The 22,452-nt window shown below is 44.8% G+C and overlaps 1 protein-coding gene across 1 annotated transcript in view; it reads left to right on the top strand.

Annotated features, from left to right (window-relative positions):
* The window catches only part of DNAH14 (dynein axonemal heavy chain 14), a 293,744-nt gene that overhangs the window by 208,154 nt on the left and 63,138 nt on the right, over positions 1-22,452 (top strand). The window contains exons 61-66 of the mRNA XM_077779923.1: positions 2,470-2,564; positions 6,110-6,269; positions 13,355-13,486; positions 13,859-13,954; positions 21,185-21,325; positions 22,159-22,374. Of these exons, the coding sequence (XP_077636049.1) occupies positions 2,470-2,564; positions 6,110-6,269; positions 13,355-13,486; positions 13,859-13,954; positions 21,185-21,325; positions 22,159-22,374 (840 nt within the window). The remainder of the gene's footprint in view (positions 1-2,469; positions 2,565-6,109; positions 6,270-13,354; positions 13,487-13,858; positions 13,955-21,184; positions 21,326-22,158; positions 22,375-22,452) is intronic.

Raw genomic sequence — 22,452 nt, 5'->3', positions numbered from 1 at the left:
AACTGCACCAGAGCCTGAATTTTTCCAGTGTGATTATATGACGCCTTCTTCTTCATGAGCTGGATTATCAAACAGACATGAGCCAGATGGTTACCTAAATGTATTTTTTCCTCTTAATAAACTATTGATTTTGGTATGACCTGAGAATTTTCATCGCATCTTGCTTGTGATTCAATATAATCTCTATGGATTTTAACAATCACTTTTGTGTTATGGTCTGCAAATTTTTGTCTTATTTATTTATAAATAAAAGTTTTAAATTATAAAATAAGGCACCTTTCACATATACCTGTGTAAGGAACATGTAATTTCTCACATTTTATTGAGATATCCCAAAATGTCTTTTTAAAATTTATTTATTTATTTATTTTACATCCAAGTTAGTTAGCATATAATGCAACCATGATTTCAGGAGTAGATTTCTTAATGCCCCTTATTCATTTATCCCGTTCCCCCCTCCTACAACCCCTCCAGCAACCCTCTGTTTGTTCTCCATATTTAAGAATCTCTTATGGTTTGTCCCTCCACCCCCGTTTTTATTGTGTTTTTGCTTCCCTTCCCTTATGTTCATCTATTCTGTGTCTTAAAGTCCTCATATGAGCTAAGTCATATGATACTTGTCTTTCTCTGACTAATTTCACTTAGCATAATACCCTCTAATTCCATTCACATAGTTGCAAATGGCAAGATTTCATTTTTTTGATCACTGAGTAATACTCCATTGTGTATATATATACTACCTCTTCTTTATCCATTCATCCATCAATGGACATTTGGACTCTTTCCATATTTTGGCTATTGTCAATAGTGCTGCTATAAACATTGGGGTACATGTGCCCCTTCGAAACAGCACACCTGTATTCCTTGGATAAATATCTAGTAGTGCAATTGCTGGGTCATAGGGGAGGGTCATCTTATTTTAATTTTTTGAGGAACCTCCATACTGTTTTCCAGGGTGGCTTTACCAGTTTCTGTTCCCCCCAACAGTGCTAAAGGGATGGTCTTTCTCTGCATCCTCACCAACATCTGTTGTTTCCTGAGTTGTTAATGTTAGCCATTCTGACACGTGTGAGGTGGTAACTCACTAAGGTTTTGATTTGTATTTCCCTGCTGATGAGCAATGCTGAGAATCGTTTCATGTGTCAATTGGCCATCTGGATGTCTTCTTCGGAGAAGTGTCCATTCATGTCTTTTGCCCATTTCTTCACTGGATTATTTGTTTTCTGGGTGTTGGGTCTGATAAGTTCTTTATAGATTTTGAATACTAACCCTTTATCTGATATGTCGTTTGTGTGTGTTTTCTTCAATTTCTTTCATAAGCTTTCTATAGTTTTCAGTGTATAGATTTTTCACTTCTTTGGTTAAATTTATTCCTAGGTACCTTATGGGTTTTGGTGCAACTGTAAATGGGATCGATTCTTTGATTTCTCTTTCTGGTGCTTCATTGTTGGTGTATAGGAATGCAACCGATTTCTGTGCATTGATTTTATATCCTGCAACTTTGCTGAATTCATGGATCAGTTCTAGAAGTTTTTTGGTGGAATCTTGGGTTTTCCATATAGAGTATCATATCATCTGCAAAGAGTAAAAGATTGACCTCCTCCTGGCCGATTTAGATGCCTTTTATTTCTTTGTGTTGTCTGATTGCCGAAGCTAAGACTTCCAATACTGCGTTGAATAACAGTGGTGAGAGTGGACATCCCTGTCTTGTTCTTGACCTTAGGGGGACCAAAACGTCTTTTTTTTCTGACAAATTTTTTATAGATTTTTTTTTAATTTTTAATGTTTTATTTATTTTTGAGGCAGAGCATGAGAGGGAGAGGGGCAGAGAAACAGAGAGATACAAATCCGAAGCAGGCTCCAGGCTGTCAGCACAGAGCCCAACGTGGGGCTTGAAACCACGAATGTGAAATCATGACCTGTGCCGAAGTCAGAGGCTTAACCGACTGAGCCACCCAGGTGCCCCCAAAACGTCTTCTTAAACGCAGTCACTATTCCCCAAAACTTAGGAATTCTGATGCATTCTCTTTGCATAACCTCCTATCCAGAAAAGCGGAACATGAGTGGTAGATTAGAGTACTGTGTGCTGCATTATCCGGAGTCGCCACGTAGGCATGAACTTCCACTTTGAGTAGGTGTTGGTGAGAACCTGACCCCCCACTTCCAGATAAACAGAAGGACTTTCCACAGAAAACCCGGGTTCTGGATGTGTATATTGCCAACCTTGTTTCTCCTCCGCTACCTGCTGTCAGATAAATTGCTCTTCCAACAGGACCCCTGGCCCAGTACCTCAGGTCACATGACCAGGAAAGCTGGGCCAGGGTCGGTAAAAGCATTTGGAAGTCATTCCAACCCGACACAGCTTTTGCAATAACTGAAGTATACAGAGAGGTGACCATGCACGGCGTATAAACACTTACATGCAGCCCTGTTCATTCACACATCCTTGGGGGTTTCTGACCTTTGCAGAAAACTGCCAGAGAGATCAGGAGCGTGCTGCCCGCTCTGGACAAGGCCACCATGGCCCTGAGTGCTCTGGATAGAGCTGACGTCGCCGAGCTAAGGTAATGCACCTCAGTTTGTTCTGAGTCGGGAATGCTCAAAATGAAGCATAAACACATGGTAGAAGTTATGAGTCTGTATTCAGACATTTTCAGATCGGGTCCCATCCTGGCTCCTTTAGATTGTGCAGTGTGTGTGTCACCCCCTGCACCTTCTCCGTGCCCTGAAGGCACATTGGTATCTTTTGTCGCCTTGGGAAACTGACTGCCAGGTAAACTGCATGATGCGCTATTGGTCATGAACCGAATCCCCGTCTGAGACATAAATGTGCACCCGTGGACGCGGTCCCACAGGTGGGGAGTTGGCGCTTGCGAGGCCACTGCCTGTGCCCAGGAGGCCCCCGCCTGATGCAGCAGCGCTGGTCGGGGCCCCGAGGTGCCCCTGGGGCCCACTGCCCTGTGCCCAGGCCCAGCCGCCTGGCATGCAGGAAGGCCAGGAAAGACAAATGCAAAGGGTCATATGAGGAGAAATGAGAGGCGCCGAGGTCTGAAACCTGACCCCACGTCTCTAGTTCCGATCTTCGGCTGAGATGCTCCCAGAGAGGCCTGTGGCCCAGCAGACAGCACTGGTGTCCGCTCCAATGGCTTCCATTTCCCATTATTTATGGAAAAGTAGAACATGTAGTTCATTTTTTTAATGTTTATTTATTTTTAAGAAACAGAGAGAGAGTGTGAGCAGGGGAGGGGGGACACAGAGAGAGACACAGAATCAGAAGCAGGCTCCAGGCTCTGAGCTGTCAGCACAGAGCCCAGTGCGGGGCTTGAACCCACTAACAGCGAGATCATGGCCTGAGCTGAAGTCGGATGCTTGACCGACTGAGCCACCCAGGTGCCCCAGGAAAAGTAGTATTTCAATTAAGAAAGCAGGAGTGAGCAAATCCACTGTGATATTTACAGCATTATTAACTCTGGGGACGAGAAGAGAGACAACAGATGAGGGGCCTGTAATCCGTGTGACTGCGGAGAGAAGAGCACACGGTGCCGGGAGGCTGGTCCCCACAGCTGACAGTTGTCCCCATGGCTGACATTCATCCCTGCAGTTGACATTCATCCCCGCAGCTGACAGTTGTCCCCACGGCTGACATTCATCCCTGCAGCTGACAGTCATCCCTGCAGCTGACAGTCATCCCAATAGCTGACAGTCATCCCAATAGCTGACAGTCAGACACAGAGGGAGGGAGGGAGAGACAAGCAGAGCAAAAGACACTCTTAACTTTGTTGAACTCTCTGGCCTCGCTCCCGGGAATGCATTCTCACAGATTCACTCTGCAGACGTGCTCAGTGCCCTGCGGCCCGGCCCGGTCTGGGCGCTGAGGGTGCAGTGGTCTGGGCGGCGCGGTGGCCCGGAAGCGGAGAACTGCGTGAGATTTGTACGTGAACCAGGCGGGTGTCTGCAGGAGGGATGGGAAGCACCAGAGTCTGGGGCAGAAATGTGCCTCCTGGGTTACCCGACGCCTGGACGGCTGTGGCCTAAGAGCGCGAGGGGGTAGCCTGGGTCAGGTGGGACAGTAGCCATGCCCCGGCCTCCCCAGTGTCACCCCCTGCACCTTCTGACGGTGTCCCAGAAGTCCTGTTCGCTTGGCTTTTCCCTGGCAGAGATTCCCAAGGGAGCCCAGCCCAGTTTCCTGGTAGCCGGGTTCTTGGGGCAGGTGCGAAGGGGGCTAAGCACACAGCTCTAGTGCCAGGCTTCCTGGGTTGGGACCCTGGCTTTCTACTTGTAGGGCTGCTCTGTGCCTCAGTTTCCCTTTTATGCAGCGGCGATGACAGGTTGGATGAGTTGAAACATGTGAAGTGCCCAGAACGGAGTCTGGCTTGAGGCAGGCTTGAGGCAGGTGCTCAAGTCACTTCAGTGCTGACAGGTGTCCTTGGATCCATCAATCCCTCCCCCTCCCCCAATACCGCAAACCAGCCTCCTTGGGACTCCTTCCTCGTGCCTTGGCAGGGGGTGGGGGTGCTTGTCTAAGATTCTCCCTTGTGATGTGGCTACGGTACGGTTCTTCAATCCCAGTGCCAGGTAAGCGGGAAGCCTTGTGATATGATCATTGTTGCTGTTCTTGGGATGTGCGGCAGAGGCGCCCAGCGGACCCCAGTCCAGTACGTTCTGGGAGTAGCAGTGTGCAAACGAGGACCCCGTGACAGCACTGACCTTTGCCGACTAGCAGCGTTAGCCACTAAAAAGAGAGAGAGGCAGTAGAAAATGCAGATTGCAGCAACTTACTGCTGTAGTAATGAGGCTTTACAGCAGATTGCTGTGCCAGTAGGTCTCTCTTGGAATCAGATATTTGTTTCTGGAAGGTGACATGTAGGTGAAACTATAGTCAATTCAATCTATTTTCTCTTTAATTTATATTAAAATTTTATAGATAATACATTTAATGTCAACCTGACTCTTTTCCTATTATGTTTGCTTTACAAAGAGGCGCCTGGGTTGAGTGTCTGACTCTTGATTTTCAGCTCAGGTCATGATCTCACAGTTCGTTGAATATAAACTCTGCGTCGGTCAGCACAGAGCCTCCTCTCTCTTTGCCCCTTCTCTGCTCATGCTCAGTCATTCTCTCTCTCTCAAAATAACTAAATAAACGTAGGTAAAACTGAGGAAATCTTGTTTTTGGAGCTCTCATTTCTCCTCTGTGGACCTTGTCTCTCTCTCGCTAGTTCCTCTGTAATGATCATTCTCATACTGAGAATCTCAGAAAAGCAATCTGATAAATTAGTTCTAAACAAAGTGTTAATGATTTAGTTAGTCCTGAAAAATATCTGTTTTAAAAGGACACTATAAAAGAGAACAAAGATGAATCTCTAATGATGAAATTTAAGGCAGGGTGACCTCTCAGTGACCCCTGTAGACAATGTTGCCCTCGTAACACTGGCTTCGTTGCCGGCCTTCTTTTGGGAAGTGATGGGGGGAGACCCACTACCACGATGGACCTGCCTTTCCGTTCCCAAGTCCCAAAGGCTGTTGCTTAGCAACTACCACCTCATGCCTTTTCACCAAAACTCGCTCCCTGTGACTACTGTCCTGACCCCTGGCTCTCTGGAGTGTCCCCTTCCCATTTCTGGTGCAGGGGCCTGTTGGCGGCCTAAGACACTGCAGGAGGTGACCTCTGATTAATAATCATGTTATTAACAACCCGGGAGGCACCCCTCCCGCCCGGTATTATTTCAGTGATTTCACAGTGGAGACTCGAGATCAGGATGAAGAGAAGTCAGACGACATATTTAAGGGGAGGGGTGGGCTGGTTTCTGTCACATCGTCACTAGCACATGACATGGGACAGGATGGGACGGGAGGGTTCTGACCCTGAGGAACGGTGCCCTGAGCGCATTCACGCTGCCGAGAACCACCCTCTCTCTCGGTGGCTCTGCATATTTAGGTTTCATGCATTTCGTCTTCTGAAAGCAAAAGTACCCATACATTGAACCCGACTGTTTCAAGGTCCCCAAAGGGAAGTCGCATGACAGTGCCTGTCAGACATCTGTGGGCACTGCCTGCTGAGACAGCCTCGTGGTTTCCGTCGCGAGGCTGATGGGGTTCCCTCCCGCCACAGGGTGTATACGCGGCCTCCCGCCCCCGTGCTGATGGTCATGAACGCCGTGTGCATCCTTCTGCAGAAGAAACCCAACTGGGCCTCGGCGAAGCTGCTGCTCTCAGAAACCGGTTTCCTGAAAAAACTGGTAAACCTGGACAAGGACAGCATCCCCGACAAGGTGAGAGAGTTGGTGCCTAATTAGTGCATGACTGAGGCGTTCTTAGTCCCTAGTGTTGAACTTGGCCCCATGCGCACCACCTGGAAGGCAGTGGTGCAGGTGAGCGATGAGGGGGCAGCCCCACACCCACACGCAGCGGGTCGGCCCACGCCGGGACCAGCAGTGTGCACCCCAAATCGGAAAATGCTCCGTCCGAGAATCGCTGTAAGGAGAGACAGGGCCCCCGGTGGAGGAGGTCTGCCGGGTGGATGGCACCACACCAGGAAACCGCAAGGGGTGATTAAAGCGGTGGATTCAAGTGTCCGAGATTTTTTTTAGTTGAGATATAGCTGGTGTGTGATATTGTACTGATTTCAGGTATACAGCATTCCATGTTTGTCCCCGCGTGGAATGAGCACCACAGTATGCCTAGGTATCATCTGCCCCACACGTAGTTACACAAGTATTTTTTCTCATGATGATAACTTTTAAGACCTACTCTAACAACACAGTATTGTTAACTATGGTCCTTGTGCTGTGCGTTACCTCCCCAGGACTTACCTTATAACTGGCAGGTGGAGCCTTTGACCCCTTTCAGCATCCTAACCCCCGCCTCTGACAGCCACCAATCCATTTTCTGTAAGTTCAGTGTTTTGTTTTAGAGTCCACATCTAAATGAGGTCATCTTTCTCGGTCTTATTTCACTTAGCGTAACACCCTCAAGGCCCAGCCATGTTGTCACACTGGAAGGTTTTCCTTCTTAGTTATGGCTAATACTGCATTGTGTGTGTGTGTGTATCACATTATATGTGTATGTATGTGTATATATATATCACTGTGTGTGTATATATCATGTTATGTGTATGTGTTATGTATATATCACATTATATGTGTGCGTTATGTATATATCACATATGTGTGTATATACGTATATCACATATATGTGTGTATATATATCACATTATGTGTGTATGTGTATATATCACATTATATGTATGTATATATCACATATGTGTGTATATATATATCACATTATATGTGTGTATATATCACATTATGAGTATGTATATATGTCACATATGTGTATATATATGCCGTGTGTGTGTATATCACAGTATATGTGTCTGCGTGTTTATATATCACATATATGTGTGTGTATATATTTATATATCATGTTATATATGTGTGTGTGTATTTCTTCTTTATCTGTTCATCCATCAATGGACACTTAGTTTGCTCCCATGTGGAATTCCCATTCCACATAGGAATACATATCTCTTTTCAAGTTCGTGTTTTTGTTTCTTTTAGATAAATACCTAGAAGTAGAATTGCTGGATCATATGGTAGTTCTATTTTTAATGTAATTGAGGAGCCTCCATACTTTCTTCCACAGTGGCTACACCAGTTTGCATTCCCACCAACAGTGCAAAGGGTTCCCCTTTCTCCACATCCTCGCCAACACCTGTTATATCTTATCTTTTTGATACTAGCCATTCTGACCAGTGTGAGGTGGTATCTCATTGTGGTTCTGATTTGCGTTCCCCTGATGATGAGTGATGTTGAACATCTTTTCATGTGTCTGTTGGCCATCTGTGTGTCTTCTTTTGGAAAAAATGTCTATTCAGATCCTCTGCCCATTTTTTAATCAGATTGGTTGGGGGGGTTATTTATTTATGTTTTTTGTTTTTGTTTGGTTTTGGTACATTTTGTTTTTGTTTTTTGCTATTGAATTGTAGGAGGGGTTTTTTTATACATTGGATATTAATCCTTTATCACATATGTGGTTGGCAAATATTTTCTTCCACTCTGTAGGTTGCCTTAACATTTTGCTGACAGTTTTTCTTTACTTTGCAGAAAGGTTTTAGTTTGATGTAGTCATATTTATTTATTTTTGCTTTTGTTGCCTGTTTTTGGTGTCAAATCTAAAATCATTGCCAAAATTGATGTCAAGGAGCTCACCACCTGTGTTTTCTTCCAGAAGTGTTATGGCTTCAGGTATACCTCCAAGTCTTTAATCCATTTTGAGTTATTCCTGGGTGTGATGTGAGCTAGGGGTCCAGCTTCATGCTTTTGCACATGTTTCTCAACATCATTTATTGTAGAGATTGCCGTTTCCCCCATCATGCAGTCTTGGCTTCTTCAACATAAGTTAATGAACCGCATGTGCATGGGCTTGTTTCTGGACTATCTGTTCCATCCCATGGGCCTGTGGTGTGTCTGTGTTATGCCCGTACACTTCTGATCACCATAGCTCTGTAGTATGTCTGAAACCCGGAAGCACAATGCCTCTAGCTTTGTTCTTTCTCAAGACTCTTGGGGTCTTCTGTGGTTCCATATACATTTTAGGATTATTTGTTCTATTTCTGTGAAAAATGCTCCTGGAATTTTGATAGAAATTGCATTAGGTCTGTAGATTGCTTTGGGTATTACAGACATTTTAACAATATTCTTTCAGTCGCTGAGTGTAAAGTATCTTTTGACTTATTGTGTGTTCTTCAATTTCTTTTATCAGTGCCTTATAGTTTTTGGGGTACTGAAAGGTCTTTCATCTCTTTGGTTAAATTTATTTCTAGGTATTTTATTCTTTTGTTTTAATGTTCATTTTTGAAAGAGAGAGAGAGAGTTGAAACAGAGCATGAGCAGGGGGAGAGGCAGAGAGAGGGAGACACAGAATCTGAAGCAGGCCCCAGGCTCTGAGCTGTCAGCACAGAGCCCAATGTGGGGCTTGACCCCACAAACTGTGAGATCATGACCTGAGCCGAAGCTGGATATTCAACTGAGCACCCAGGCACCCCAAGATATTTCCTTTTTGATGCAACTACAGATGGGATTGTTTTCATAATCCCTCCTTCTGATGGTTCACTGTTGGTGTATAGAAATGCAACTGAATCTTGCATATCTCACAACTATAATGAATTTATTTATTCTAACAGTTTTTTGATGGAGTCTAGAGAATTCCACACGTAAAATCATGTCCTCTGAAATAGTGACAGTTTTCCTTCTTCTTTCCCGATTTAGATGACTTTCATGTCTTTCTTGCCTAGTTGCTCTGGCTAGGACTTCCAATACTGTGTTGAATAAAAGTGGTGAGAGTAAGCATCCTGATCTTAGAAGAAAAGCTTTCAACTTCCCACTGCTAAGTATGATGTGAAGGGGGGGCTTGTAATGTACAGTCTTTATTATGTTGAAGTATACCCCAGCTCTGCCCAGTCTGTTGAGAGATTTATTGTGAATGGATATTGAAGTTAGTCAAATGCTTCCTCTGCATGGATTGAGACGATAATATGATTTTTATCTTCATTTTCTTAAGGTGGTGGATCACATTGATTGATTGACCTTGAACCATCCTTGCCCTTGGGAATAAATCCCACTTAATCATGGTTTATGGTACTTTCAATGGAAGAGGGAATTCAGTTTGCTAATATTTTGTTGAGGATTTTTGCATCATTGTTCATCAGGGATATTGGTCTATAAGTTTCATTTTGTGGCATCCTTGTCTGGTTTTGGTATCAGGGTAATGCTGGCCTCATAAAATGAGTTTGGATGTGTTTTCTCTTTTTCTGTTCTCTGGAAGACTTTGAGAAGGATTGATGTTAATTCCTTTAATGTTTGGTAGGACTCACCACTGAAGCCAGCTGGTCTTGGATTGTTTGTTGGGAGGTTTTTCATCACTGATTCAGTCTCCTTACCAATAATTATTCTGTCCAGACTTTCTATTTCTGCATGATTCAGTCTTGGTAAGTTGCATGATTCTAGGAATTTATCCATTTTTTTTTTAATTGTCCTATTTGTTGGTGTTCATGGAAGTCCCTTGTGACTCATTTGTATTTCTGTGTCATCAGTGGTAATACCTCTTTTGTTTCTCGTTTTCTTCTTTGGGCACTCTCTCTTTTTTTCGTGGGGAGTTAGCTACAGGTTTTTCACTTGTTTGTCTTTTCGAGAAAAACAGCTCTTTTCAGTCTCTGTGTCGTTTATTTCTGCTCTCGTTTCTGTTGTTTCTTCCTTTTGCTAACTTTGGACTTCACTCGTCCTTCTTCTCCTAGTTTTTGGGGTTACATATTGAATTATAAGACTGACCCTCAGGTTGAAGCAAATAGACTTCTTTCACTGAGAGGCTGGAAACTTTTCAGTGGCCCTTCTGTGCGCTGGGCCCCAGGGTGGGCGAGTCTGCACGAGCCCTCTCAGGACAGTTTCCCAGTTCGCTCTGGCCTGGTGGGTCTCATGAACGGAAGCCCTGTGGGCTTTCAAAACTAGGTGTTTCAGGGATCTTTTCTCAGGCACAGGTCTAAAATGTTGAGGTGCCAGGGGCGCTTGGGGGGCTCAGTCAGTTAAGCTTCCGACTTCAGCTCAAGTCATAATCTCACGGTTCGTGAGTTCAAGCCCCGCATCGGGCTGTGTGCTGACAGCTTGGAGCCTGGAGCCTGCTTCAGATTCTGTGTCTTCCTCTCTCTGACCCTCTCCCACTCATGCTCTGTCTCTCTCTCTCAAAAATAAACAAACATTAATTTTTTTTATTTAAAAAGTTGAGGTGCCAGATGTGGGGTTCAAACCCGCTACTTTCCAGAGAGAAGCTTGGGCTTGTGAGTTCCCTCCCAGCTGTGGGTCACCATGCCAAGAGGGGAGGGTACAGCAAGATTGCGTCTTAGGGTGTTTAGAGAACATCCGCCTGATGTATAGGAGTCATTCAGGTCACGTTTGGGTTTCTTTTGGAGGTAACTGTTCCGTGCATGGTTGGAGATCCAGTGTATCCGCAGGAGGAGATGAGTGCGGGATCCTCCCACACCACCATTTTTTTAAATGTTTTTTATTTATTTCTGAGAGAGAGAGACAGCATGAGCAGGGGAGGGTCAGAGAGAGAGGGAGACAGAGAATAAGAAGCAGGCTCCAGTCTCTGAGCTGTCAGCACAGAGCCCAATGCAGGGCTCAAATCCATGAACCATGAGATCATGACCTGAGCTGAAGTCAGACCTTAACTGACTGAGCTACGCAGGCGCCCCCCACACCACCATTTTGAACTAGATCCCTAAAATGTATTTTTATTTGCGTAAGAAATGTTCATAGAACAGCATGTACCAGAAACCGTCCTGAACACTCACAAAATATTACTTTGTGCTGGAAGAGATGGGGGTCAGATTGGGGCATAGCACAAATTGAAGAAATTGAGGTCAGCTGGATGCCTAGTGAAGGGCTTTCCTGGAGCAGATTTCCTTCAGAACAGTGTAGGTTTCCTATAGGATTCACGGAGCCTGAGAACAGGGCCGAAGCCCTGAGCAAGCCTTGGGCTCAGGGCCCCGGGCGGGCAGGGGCCCCGCTGGGCAGTGGGTCCTGTGGGAGGAGGAAGGGGCCCTGCCGTGGCGGCAGGCAGCTACAAGGGCCTGGACCAAGGCACAGCAGATGGCAGGACATGGGCCAGACGCCACCGGTGCAGCCACAGGTGAACAATGCCCACGGCATCCGAGGCTGGAGGCAGCAAGGCACAGAACCACCCCCCGGGTCCCCCAGAGAGAGCGCGGGCCCCCCTGTACCTGGACGTCAGCTTTCTGGTCTCCAGAAACGTCAGGGAATAAATTGCCGTTGTCCTAGGCACCCAGTCTGTGGCATCTGCTAACAGGCTCCCAGGAAGCGAATAGAGATCTTGGGCCCACACGGTGGTCGCTGCCGTAGGAAAAACCTGGAAGTACGAAGGCGACTCCGGAAGCGGGTGGCACGAGGAGGCAGAGGCGCACCCGGACGGGGACTTTACGTGCGGGGACGGGCGGGCGGACTTGCAGACGCCCACGTAGCCCTGTCTTTGATTTGTTCAGTACCATTTGTGGGGTATCCTTCCGAGGGACATTACAAGATATCATGGTAGGTTACACGAGCAGCCCGTTCCCTGGTGTTACAAGGTTTACACGCCATGGGTAACACAGACCTCGAATAGCTAACAGCATGGTTAACCGTGGTTAATTAATTCCTTAGAATGATGATCTGTGCATTGGGAAATACAGGTACCGAATGGACAAGGTGAATATTCTTAGCAGAGACTTACTGTCGATGTCCACATTATTCATGCGTTAATGTAACAACCACTCCCTCTCTGAAGCCTTCTTACCGAAATGATTCCCTGTGGTTTCATTTAAGTATATCTTTCAAGCTAACATAATAGCTCCCGTCAAGAAACTGTTAAAAAACATGACAGTATTCGAAGCAATAATGGGAACACAGTAGTAAACTGCTGATGGGCCCCCTGCCATCTAAATTATGTAGCAAAATGGCTCTGTCCTCCAAGAGGACACGCCTGGTTGGGAATGAAGACAAAAGGAATGTCGGTCCGAGAAAGATTTCATTTTGGTCACGGCCCCCAAAGTAGGCGGGAAGTAGCATGTGCCCAACTTGAAACAAGGTCGTACCATGGAGATGTGGTGGCTCTGTGGCCACGTGACACAGATGAGCTGGAGAGTGTCCTCGGTGAGCCTCGGCGTCCCCAGCCGCACTGCCACCGCTGGCCAGACAGATCTTTAAATAGGCGCCATGCCCCGCAGACACGCCTCTCGGGGTCAGGGGCTGGGGGGCTGGTCTTACCCACTCACACCGCAGGTGCACAGGAAGGAAGCTTCAGACCTTGCAAGCTGGAGGAAGTTAACCTGGTTTATTTTTGTGTTAAAATGGAGTTCCTGGGGTGCCTGGGGGGCTCACTTCGATGTCTGACTCTTGATGTTGGCTCAGGTGATGATCTCGTGGTTCGTGGGATCGAGCCCCATGTAGGGCTCTGTGCTGATGGCTCAGAGCCTGCTTGGGATTCTCTCTCTTCCTCTCTCTCATCTCTCTTTCTCTCTCTCTTAAAATAAAGAAACTTAAAAAAAATTTAAAAATCAAATGGAGTTCCTTTTTAAGCCGCAAAGCAAAGCCCCCATGACAACAGTAGCAACGACCAGATGTTTCCAGCAGAGACTTCCCTCCCCTGCGGCCGGGCCACTGCGCACGTGGCTACATGTCTTTATTTCTACCACCGAGGAGCAGTCGAGTTTTCTTCTATGAAATGAGATGTTATTTTAATGTGGATTAGGGAAGACCTCAGCACAATAGGTCTTTTTCTTGTGATACATGCATTGTGTTTCCTCTAGGCTTTCATGAAGCTGAAAAAAATTGTACTCTCACCTGATTTCAACCCAAACAAGATCGCTTTCATTTCTATAGCCTGTTCCTCTATATGCCAGTGGATCATAGCATTGAGCAACTACCACGAAGTGCGGAAGGTACACTCTTTCCTCTGAAATATCTAGAACAACCTGGAAGGGACCCTCTGTGGTCCCAGAAGTAACTCTCACTTATGGTGCTCAGAGGGACTTCTGTGGACAGAACACGCAGTGAGAACCGCTGTCCCCAGAGGCACTGTGCTGGCTCACGTAGGCAGCAGGTGCACCCGCCAAGTTATTGTATTTGCAGCATGTGTGCTGTTTTATTTGTTTTTATGTGTCACCACAGTAAGCCACTTTATATCCCTTTTGTGCACATGGTTCCAGGAAAGATTATTATAAGAAATGACACAAATGTCTGTCAAGCATGAGCAACATTTTTAACGGTGAACGTGGCCTGTTTTAACACTTAGCATTGTGACATTCTTTCAGCTGGTGGGCCCGAGGCAGATGCAGGTGGCCGAAGCCCAGAGCGTCCTAAGACATGCACGGCAGAGGCTGGCTGAGAAACAGAGAGGTTTGCAGCTGGTGAGATGGTAACTGCTTATTAGCCTTATAGTAGCTCTGTGGGCTGGACGGAAACACCGGGAGAGCCATTAGCTCAGCAGTTTTCTCAGTTTAGGAGAAAACAGGGATAATAATGAGAGTCGTGAAGAGATTAATCATGGTTCTGTGAGTAGCACGGATACTGTATGTAAAGCACTGTCACATAATAAAACACTCAATACTGCTGATTATTACTGTGTCAGTAATATATTGAGTGTTTCACCGAACTTCTCCCAGGAGAGCTTGGTGACTCCAGTTTACCGCAGACTTACCAGCATCAGTCTGTGTTCTTAACCTGTTTATATCAACTACTCTTTTGCTTTGTAAAGACGTGGTTGTTTCTTTTTTTTTTTAATGTTTATTTATTGTTGAGAGAGAGAGACAGAGCACGAGCAGGGGAGGAGAAGAGAGAGAGGGAGACACAGAATCTGCAGGCTCCAGGCTCTGAGCTGTCAGCACAGAACCCAACGCGGGGCTCGAACCCACGAACTGTGAGATCATGACCTGAGTCGAAGTCAGATGCCTAACTGACTGAGCCACCCAGGCACCCAGTGGTTATTTCTTAATGTCTTGGTTTTAAGCTAAAGTAGGGGTATCATTATGAGAGCCAGGACTGAGGTCACCAGCCCGCGGACGCGCATCCAGAGAGTGGGTGACGTGGCACCCTGCAGATGGCCACCCAGCAGGGAACGGTCTTTCTCCCAAACCCCTACATTTCAATGTAGTTATCAACATTTTAAAATGTGGGGNTGCCAGCTCAAAGCCTGGAGCCTGTTTCAGTCTGTGACTCCCTCTCTCTCTGACCCTCCCCTGCTCACGCTGTCTCTCTCTCTCTCCTAGAAATAAATAAAAATAAATAAAAAAAATAAAATAAAATAAAATGTAGGGATTTAGTTAATGGGCCACCCAGTTGGTTCACTTGGTTAAGCGGCCAACTTCAACTCAGGTCATGATCTCACCATTCCTGAGTTCGAGCCCCACGTCAGGCTCTGTGCTGATAGCTCAGAGCCTGGAACCTGCTTCAGATTCTATGTCTTCCTCCCTATCTGCCCCTCCCCCACTTGCACGTGCGTGCATGTGCACTCTCACTCTCTCTCAAAAATAAGCAAACATTAAAAATAAATTTAAGAAAACATCTAGAGACACATCAAAACAACACAACATATCGAAACTTATGGCAACCAGCAAAAACAGTGCTCAGAGGGAACTTTACAGGTGTGAATAACTATATTAAAAAGGAGAAAGATCTCAAATCAATAACCTTACTTTATACTTTAAGGAACAAGAAAAGAACAAATTAAATCCAAAACCAGCAGAAGAACAGAAATAATAAACATTAGAGCAGAGATATACAAAACAAAGGATCAAAAAACAAGAGAAAATCAGTGCAACCAAAAGTTGGTTCTTTGAAAAGATCATGCAAATGAACAAACCTTTAACTTAGATCCCCGAAGAATCCTCCAAAAAAACTGTTAGAATAAATGAACCCATTAAGGATGCAAAAAGCAAAATCAATGTACAAAAATCAGTTGCATTTCTATAAGCCATCAACAAACTATCCAGAAAAGAAATTAAGAAAACAATCATATTTACAATTGTGTCAAAAAGAATAAAATGCCTACAGAATACATTTAACCAAGGAGGTGACAGCCCTGTTTTCTGAAAACTGTTAAGACACTGAGGAAAGAAAAGGAAGAAGACACAAATACACGGCAAAATACTCCATGCTCGTGACCAGGCAAAACTAATATTGTAAAACGTCCACTCTACCCAAGGCAAGCCGCAGATTGAACGCCACCCCTGTCAGAATTCCAAGGTGTCTTTCACAGAAATAGAACAAACAATCCTAAAATGTGTATGGAACCACAAAATGTGTTCTCTTTTGTCCTTTTGATGATGGCCATTCTAACAGGCGCAAGGCAGGGTCTCATTGTGGTTTTGTTTGATCCGCATTTCCCTGACGATAAATGATGTTGGACATCTTATCCTGTTGGCCCTTTGTATGTCTTCATTGGGAAAATGTCTGTTGAGTTCCTCTGCCCATTTTGCAATCAGATACTTTGTTTTCTTGTTATTGAGCTGTAGGCGGTCTTCGGAGATTAGCCTTTCTCTGACATGTGGTTGGCAAAACTGTTCTCCCATCCCGGAGGCTACCGTTTCATTTTGTTAATTGTTTTTCTTGTTCTGCAGAAACTTTTCGGTTTGATGTAGTCCCATGGGTTGATTTTTGCTTCTGTTGTTTGTGCTTTTGGTGTTATAGCCAAAACAAATCATTACCAAGACCCATGTCAAGCAGTTTCTTCCCTAGATTCTCTACTAGGAGTTTTATGGTATCAGTGCTATGGTATTTGGGCTTATTTGGAGTTAATTTTTGTGAGTGGTGTAAGACAGGAGTCCGCTTTCATTGCTCTGTGTGTTTTCCCAACACCATTTGTTAAAGAGACTGGACTTTCCCTATTGGGGGTTCCTGGCTCCCTTGTTGAATGTTGGTTGACCTTATTTGCCAGATTTGATCCTGGGCTCTCTAATCTGTTCCATTCGTCTGTGTATCTACTTATGCCAGCACTGTGCTGTTTCATTTCTGTGTAGAAATGCCATAATTTCTGTGTGTTGACCTTACATCTTGCAACTCCACTAAAATTGTTGATTAGCTCTAACAGTTTTTGGGTCGAGTCTCTGGGATTTTCTATATACAAAGATCATATCATTTTCTATATACAAAGATCATATCATCTGCAAATAGTGACATTTTTACTTCTTCCTTTCTGATTTGGGTGTTTTCTATGTCGTTGTCTTTCCTGATTGCTCTAATCGGGACTCCCAGGACTATAGTGAGTAAGAATAGAGGGAGTGGACATCCTTGTCTTGTTCCTGAGCTTAGGGGAAAAGCTCTTGGTTTTTCACCATTGAGTGTAACGTTTGCTGTGTGTTTGTCATAACTGCTTTTTTTTTTTAATTTTTAGTGTTTATTTATTTTTGAGAGGGAGACAGAGACAGGGAATGAGCTGGGAACGGTCAGAGAGAGAGGGAGATACAGAATCTGAAAGCAGGCTCCAGGCTCTGAGCTGTCAGCACAGAGCCGGGTGCAGGGCTTGAACTCACAAACAGGGAGATCATAGCCTGAGCTGAAGTTGGACGCTTAACCAACTGGGCCCTCCAGGCGCCCCTATAACTGCCCTTTATTATCTTGAGGTTTGTTCCTTTTGTACCCAGTCTGTTGACAGTTTTTATCATGAAAATGTATTCTGTCAGATGCTTCTTCTGCATTGATGTGATATAAAACATTTTTAATTCAATTTGCTAGTATTTTGTTGAGAATTTTTGTATCTATATTCATCAAGGACCTTAGCCTGTAGTTTCATTTTTCAGGTCCGTTGCTTTATTATTCTGTAGTTTGGAATTATGTTTCTGTATCTTCCTTGACTCTCTGTGTTGGTTTCTGTGCATTTGCGAAAATAGCCAGCCCTCCCTGTGCTGACAGAATGGTCCAGGGGAGGGGATGAGCCCCATCAGCCCGGGTCGAGCTCCTGGTTGTCTCGCACACCACTGCAGTTGCCCAGGCAGCCTCGTGTGTCCTTAGTGGCTCCCAGTATTCAGCATGTGCCGAGATCCGCCAGTGTCCCAAAGGGGAGCATCTCAGTCAGCACTGAGGCTCGTTGGAAGCCTGTGTGAATAGTTCTCTTCAGGGACAGCTTGGGGGTTAAGTGTCTCCATCTGAGCCCTCAGCACTGGCCCCTTAAGATGTTTCTTTGTTTGTTATAGTTCTATGAGGCCCACAAATGAAAGATCTGCTGGCCACCAGAGCCAGGTGCTCAGGTGGTATATCCCCTGGGCCACAGCCACCAAGTCTGGGGCGCCATTTTGTGCACAAGTTCCTTCCAGGGAGACAGCAGAGACCTTGAGTGCACCAAAGGGAGGATGCAGAGATGGTGCCTACTGGCCTCCCTGTCTCAGGAGAAAGCCAGTCAGCCCCTAAATGTGTGCTAAAGAGAGGCCTGGCCCTCAGACCAGAGCCTCTTTCCTAGGCCTCTTTAAAGCAAAGCCTGGTTGGGATGCATTTCTATCTCTGCCCTTTGTGCTGAGTCCTGGGGGGGTAGCCAGTCAGAAAGTACCTGTCTGCTATAGTCTAGCGGTCTTACACGGATGCAGGCCCTCTTGGCTTTCAGAGCTAACTATTTGGATGCCCATCCCTCAGGGGGAAGTCTTAGAAGTTGAGACCCTAGATGCTGGATTCAGAGCCTTTGCCGTCAGGGAGAAGCTGGGAGTTGTGAGTTCTCTCTTGTTTGTGTACCACTGTGCCGGGGGTGGGGGTTATGGTGAGAGCATCTCAGCCTTCCCTGTGTGGATGCNGTGAGCAGGGGAGGGTCAGAGAGAGAGGGAGTCACAGACTGAAACAGGCTCCAGGCTCTGAGCTGGCAGTCAGCACAGAGCCCGACGCGGGGCCCGAACCCACGAACTGCGAGATCATGACCTAAGCGAAAGTCGGACGCTTAACCGACTAAGCCACCCAGGCGCCCCTCATCTGCTAGTTTCTGAATTTCTTTCATGGGGAATGGCTCCATACTGGCCATAGGCTTGATGTGGCCACAGGAGCAGGTGAGCTCAGATGCCTCCTGTCTCCCCATTCTGAATTTTTTTGTTTTTTATTTATTTCTGAGAGAGACAGAGAGGGAGATACAGAATCTGAAACAGACTCCAGGCTCTGAGTTAGCTGTCAGCACAGAGCCCGATGCAGGGCTCGAATCCATGAACTGTGAGATCATGACCTGAGCCAAAGTTGGACACTTAACCGACTGAGCCCCCCAGGCGCCCCCTGTCTCCCCATTTTGGACTGGAGCTCCCTTTCACCTATTCTCGATGCTTGACATCTTCCATTTTCATACTTAATTCTCACAATGCTCATGATTTTTTACATATTTTTTGTATTATCATTCATTTACCCAACAAATACTTATTTATGATATTGTCTATTTGTTTTAATTATTATCAAGTGTAGGGTAAGAAAAAATAAACTCTAAATTTCAGTCAGAACCTTACTCACTGACACTCTCCATTCCCCTCCAGGTCACAACCATGGCCTTCATGAGAAGTTTCTATTATGTTAACTTGTTGAACTTACACAAATATATTTGAAATGTATATATGTATATAAAATATTAACGGAAACACTTAATATTTTTAAAGTGAGCATAGTAGTTATCTCCATGGATTTTAAGCCCTTTGCTGAGGTTTTCTCCCCACTGAGTTATATATTATCTGTCTCCCATTTTAAAAATAGGTCCCTTGTTCATCTGGGCCCTAATATAAAAAATATTTCATAAAACTCTAGGGAATTTAGGGGAAATAAATAATGCAAGAACATATTATATCCTATAAACTTCCATTAAAAATGTTACCTTGGGGAGTACCTGGGTAGCTCAGTTGATTAAGGGTCCAACTCTTGGTTTCAGCTCAGGTAGAATCTCATGGTTTATGAGTTAGAGCCATACGTCCAGCTCTGTGCTGACAGCACGTAGACTGCTTGGGACTCTCTCCCTCCCTCTCTTTGCCCTTCCCCCATTCATGTGTGCCTGCTTTCTCTCTTCATCTCTCAGAAATAAATAAGCTTTTTAAAAAATGTTACCTTGGGAACACAATGTTGCCATACAATAGAAATGTCATGTGTTTAAGGATGCTCAACATCACTTATCATCAGGGAAAATACAATCAGGTGTCACCTCACACCTGTCAGAATGGCTAAAATCAACAACACAAGAAACAACCAGTGTTGGTGAGGATGTGGAGGAAGGGGGCCCTCGGGCACTGTTGGTGGGAATGCAGACCGGTGCAGCCTCTGTGGGAAACAGTATTGAGGTTCCTCAAAGCATTAAACAGAGAATTTCCATATTATGATCTAGTAAATACACTACTGGGTATTTGCCCAAAGAATACAAAAACACTAATTCAAAAAGATGTATGCAACCCTGTGTTTATCACAGCGTTATTTACCATAGCCAAAATATGGAAGCAACCTAAGTGTCCATCAATAGACAAATGGATAAAGAAGATGCGGTGTATACATACAATGAAATATTACTCAGCAATAAAAAGGAATGAAATCTTGCCGTTTGCAATGACATGGATGGAGCTAGAAAGTATAATCCTAAGTGAAATAAATCAGAGAAAGACAAAGGCTATTTAATTTCACTCACATGTGGAATTTAAGAAAACAAACAAGTAAAAGAGAAAAAAGAGAGAAAGAGAAACCAAGAAACAGACTCTTAACTGCAGAGAACACATTACTGGTCACCAGAGGGCAGGGAGTGGGGGGATGGGGGAAATAGGAGATGGGGATTAGGAGAGCGCTTATCGTGATGAGCACCGGCTGATGTAGGCAAGTGTTGAATCACTATATTGTACACCTGAAACTAATATTACACTGTATGTTAAACTGGAACTAAAGAAAATAAGCAAGTGATGATACAAAGCAAAAAAAAAAAAAAAAGATTTCATGTGTTTAATTGAATCCGTAAGTCGTACACTTGAATCGTCCTTTCACTCACTAGGTCATGAGTAGCAAGAGTGTTTTCTCAGAATAATCAAATCAAAGGGAATGAGCAAGCAAACAAAAACAATATTTTATATCAGAGTCGAAGCAACTGAGTAATTCTTGTGGGTGAACCAGGAAGAAGTAATACATCATTAATCACGCCAAGAGTAGCTCGCGTGTGTATTGTTTTAAGGATTAGGTATTTTCACCAGGAGAGCAGGTTTAGAATGGGGGAGAAATTATAGATTATGAACTGCGGTCGGTAAGCACAGCTTTGCTTGATGGTTTAAGAGCCACTTCATCCTCCCAGCCTTACCTGGAAAACTTGTTCGTTCCTCCAGGCTGGTCAGCATATCTAGGATGAAGCAATTGGGTCATTTTGTTAGAGAAGGAAACTGGATGTGATACAACATTTTCAGTGCAAAAAAATAAATCAGAAAAGGATGACTCTTCAAGGGCTAAGCTTGTAAGAAAGCCTCCTGAGGCAGGTGGCAGTTTATAAAGAAACTTTAGTATCACAAAATCATGTACTTAATTACTACATTTTTCTCGTTAGCACAATCACCTGTCCAAGACGTGAAAATGAAGTGGTTACACACCATATGTGTACAGATGACACTTAAGCTCTTGAGGCAACGTGAGAATATAACACTCAGTCTCAGCAGTGAACAATTGTCTTTCAGATCGAGGAGCATGTGCTGGTTTTGCAGGCAACCTACAAGGATCTCCTTGCTCAAAAGCAGCTACTGGCAAACAGGAAGACACTGGCCACCAGGCGCCTGCACTGTGCGTCCATCTTACTCGCCACCCTGAAAGACGAGAAGGCATGGCTCTCTTTGGCTTTATACCCCCTTCATCAATTCCTACAGGGCTTGGCGAGCCCCGGGATGGGTATTTCACTGAAGGTCGTATCACGCACATACCTCCTCAGACTATCTTCTCGTCCAGTCTGTTTTACTGAGATGCTCCTGATAAAAATAAAGGAGTCCTGGTCAAGTAGTCTTGAAACAGAGGGAACAGACCACGTGGATCAGACGTTACTTCCTCTTGCTCCCAAGGCATCAGTTCCCTTGTCTGATGAGGTCCACAGAATCTGCGTTAAGTCATGAGCCCTCCCTGTCCGGTGCAAGGACAGCCTCAGCTGAATGCACAAAACAAGGGTGGCTGAAAGGGAGGGGATGTCATCAGGGAGAAGAACATTTTTTAGAACTCCTTTATCTCCTGTTTCATCATTTCCTCTGATCCTCCCAAAGCTTCAACTTCCTCCTCCTAAAATGAAGTCAGTGACTTTTACCTAACAGGGTATTGGAAGTGTCAAATGAGATTTTCAAAGTCAAATGCCTCTTAGATAAATGTCACTCACTATTATTATTGAACATCATTAATAATACAATGAATTGTTACTTTAAAAATTATTACACAAAGGATTTGACATGGCTATCAGCCCTAACACATGTGACACTACTGACAAATCCAAGGGTGGGGCTCATGTTATCCTTAGAAAACAGTTGGTGTTCTAATGTCCTCCGTTACTCACTTTAATGCGCATACCCACGAGAATGTTGGATCCAAGTGGAAAACCGTGAATACCTAAAATGTCTCCCGATAGCATATTTCATGTCAAATATCAAGAACTCACTTTTATTTTAACATTTAGACTCAATGGCAAGAAACAATCGATCAAATAGACAAGAAGTTGGAAGGAATTTGGGGTGACATACTTCTTTCAGCCGCATGCATCGTCTACAGTGGACCCTTAACAGCAGAATTTCGCCAGTTGATTGTGAACAAATGGGAGACTCTCTGCACTGAAAACAACATTCCTTTGTCTACCAACTTTTCTTTAATTGAAGTCATGGCACAAAAACATGAGGTACTAACATTTCTATGATCTGGTTAAGTGGCTGTTATTGTTGATTTGAATTGGGAGGGGGGGGCACATAAGTGCATT

Source organism: Crocuta crocuta, unplaced genomic scaffold (genome assembly GCF_008692635.1).
Source record: "Crocuta crocuta isolate KB4526 unplaced genomic scaffold, BGI_CrCroc_1.0 scaffold322, whole genome shotgun sequence".
Lineage (NCBI taxonomy): Eukaryota > Metazoa > Chordata > Mammalia > Carnivora > Hyaenidae > Crocuta > Crocuta crocuta.
Note: the sequence above shows the minus strand (reverse complement) of the source record. Positions and strands in the feature narration are given on the sequence as shown.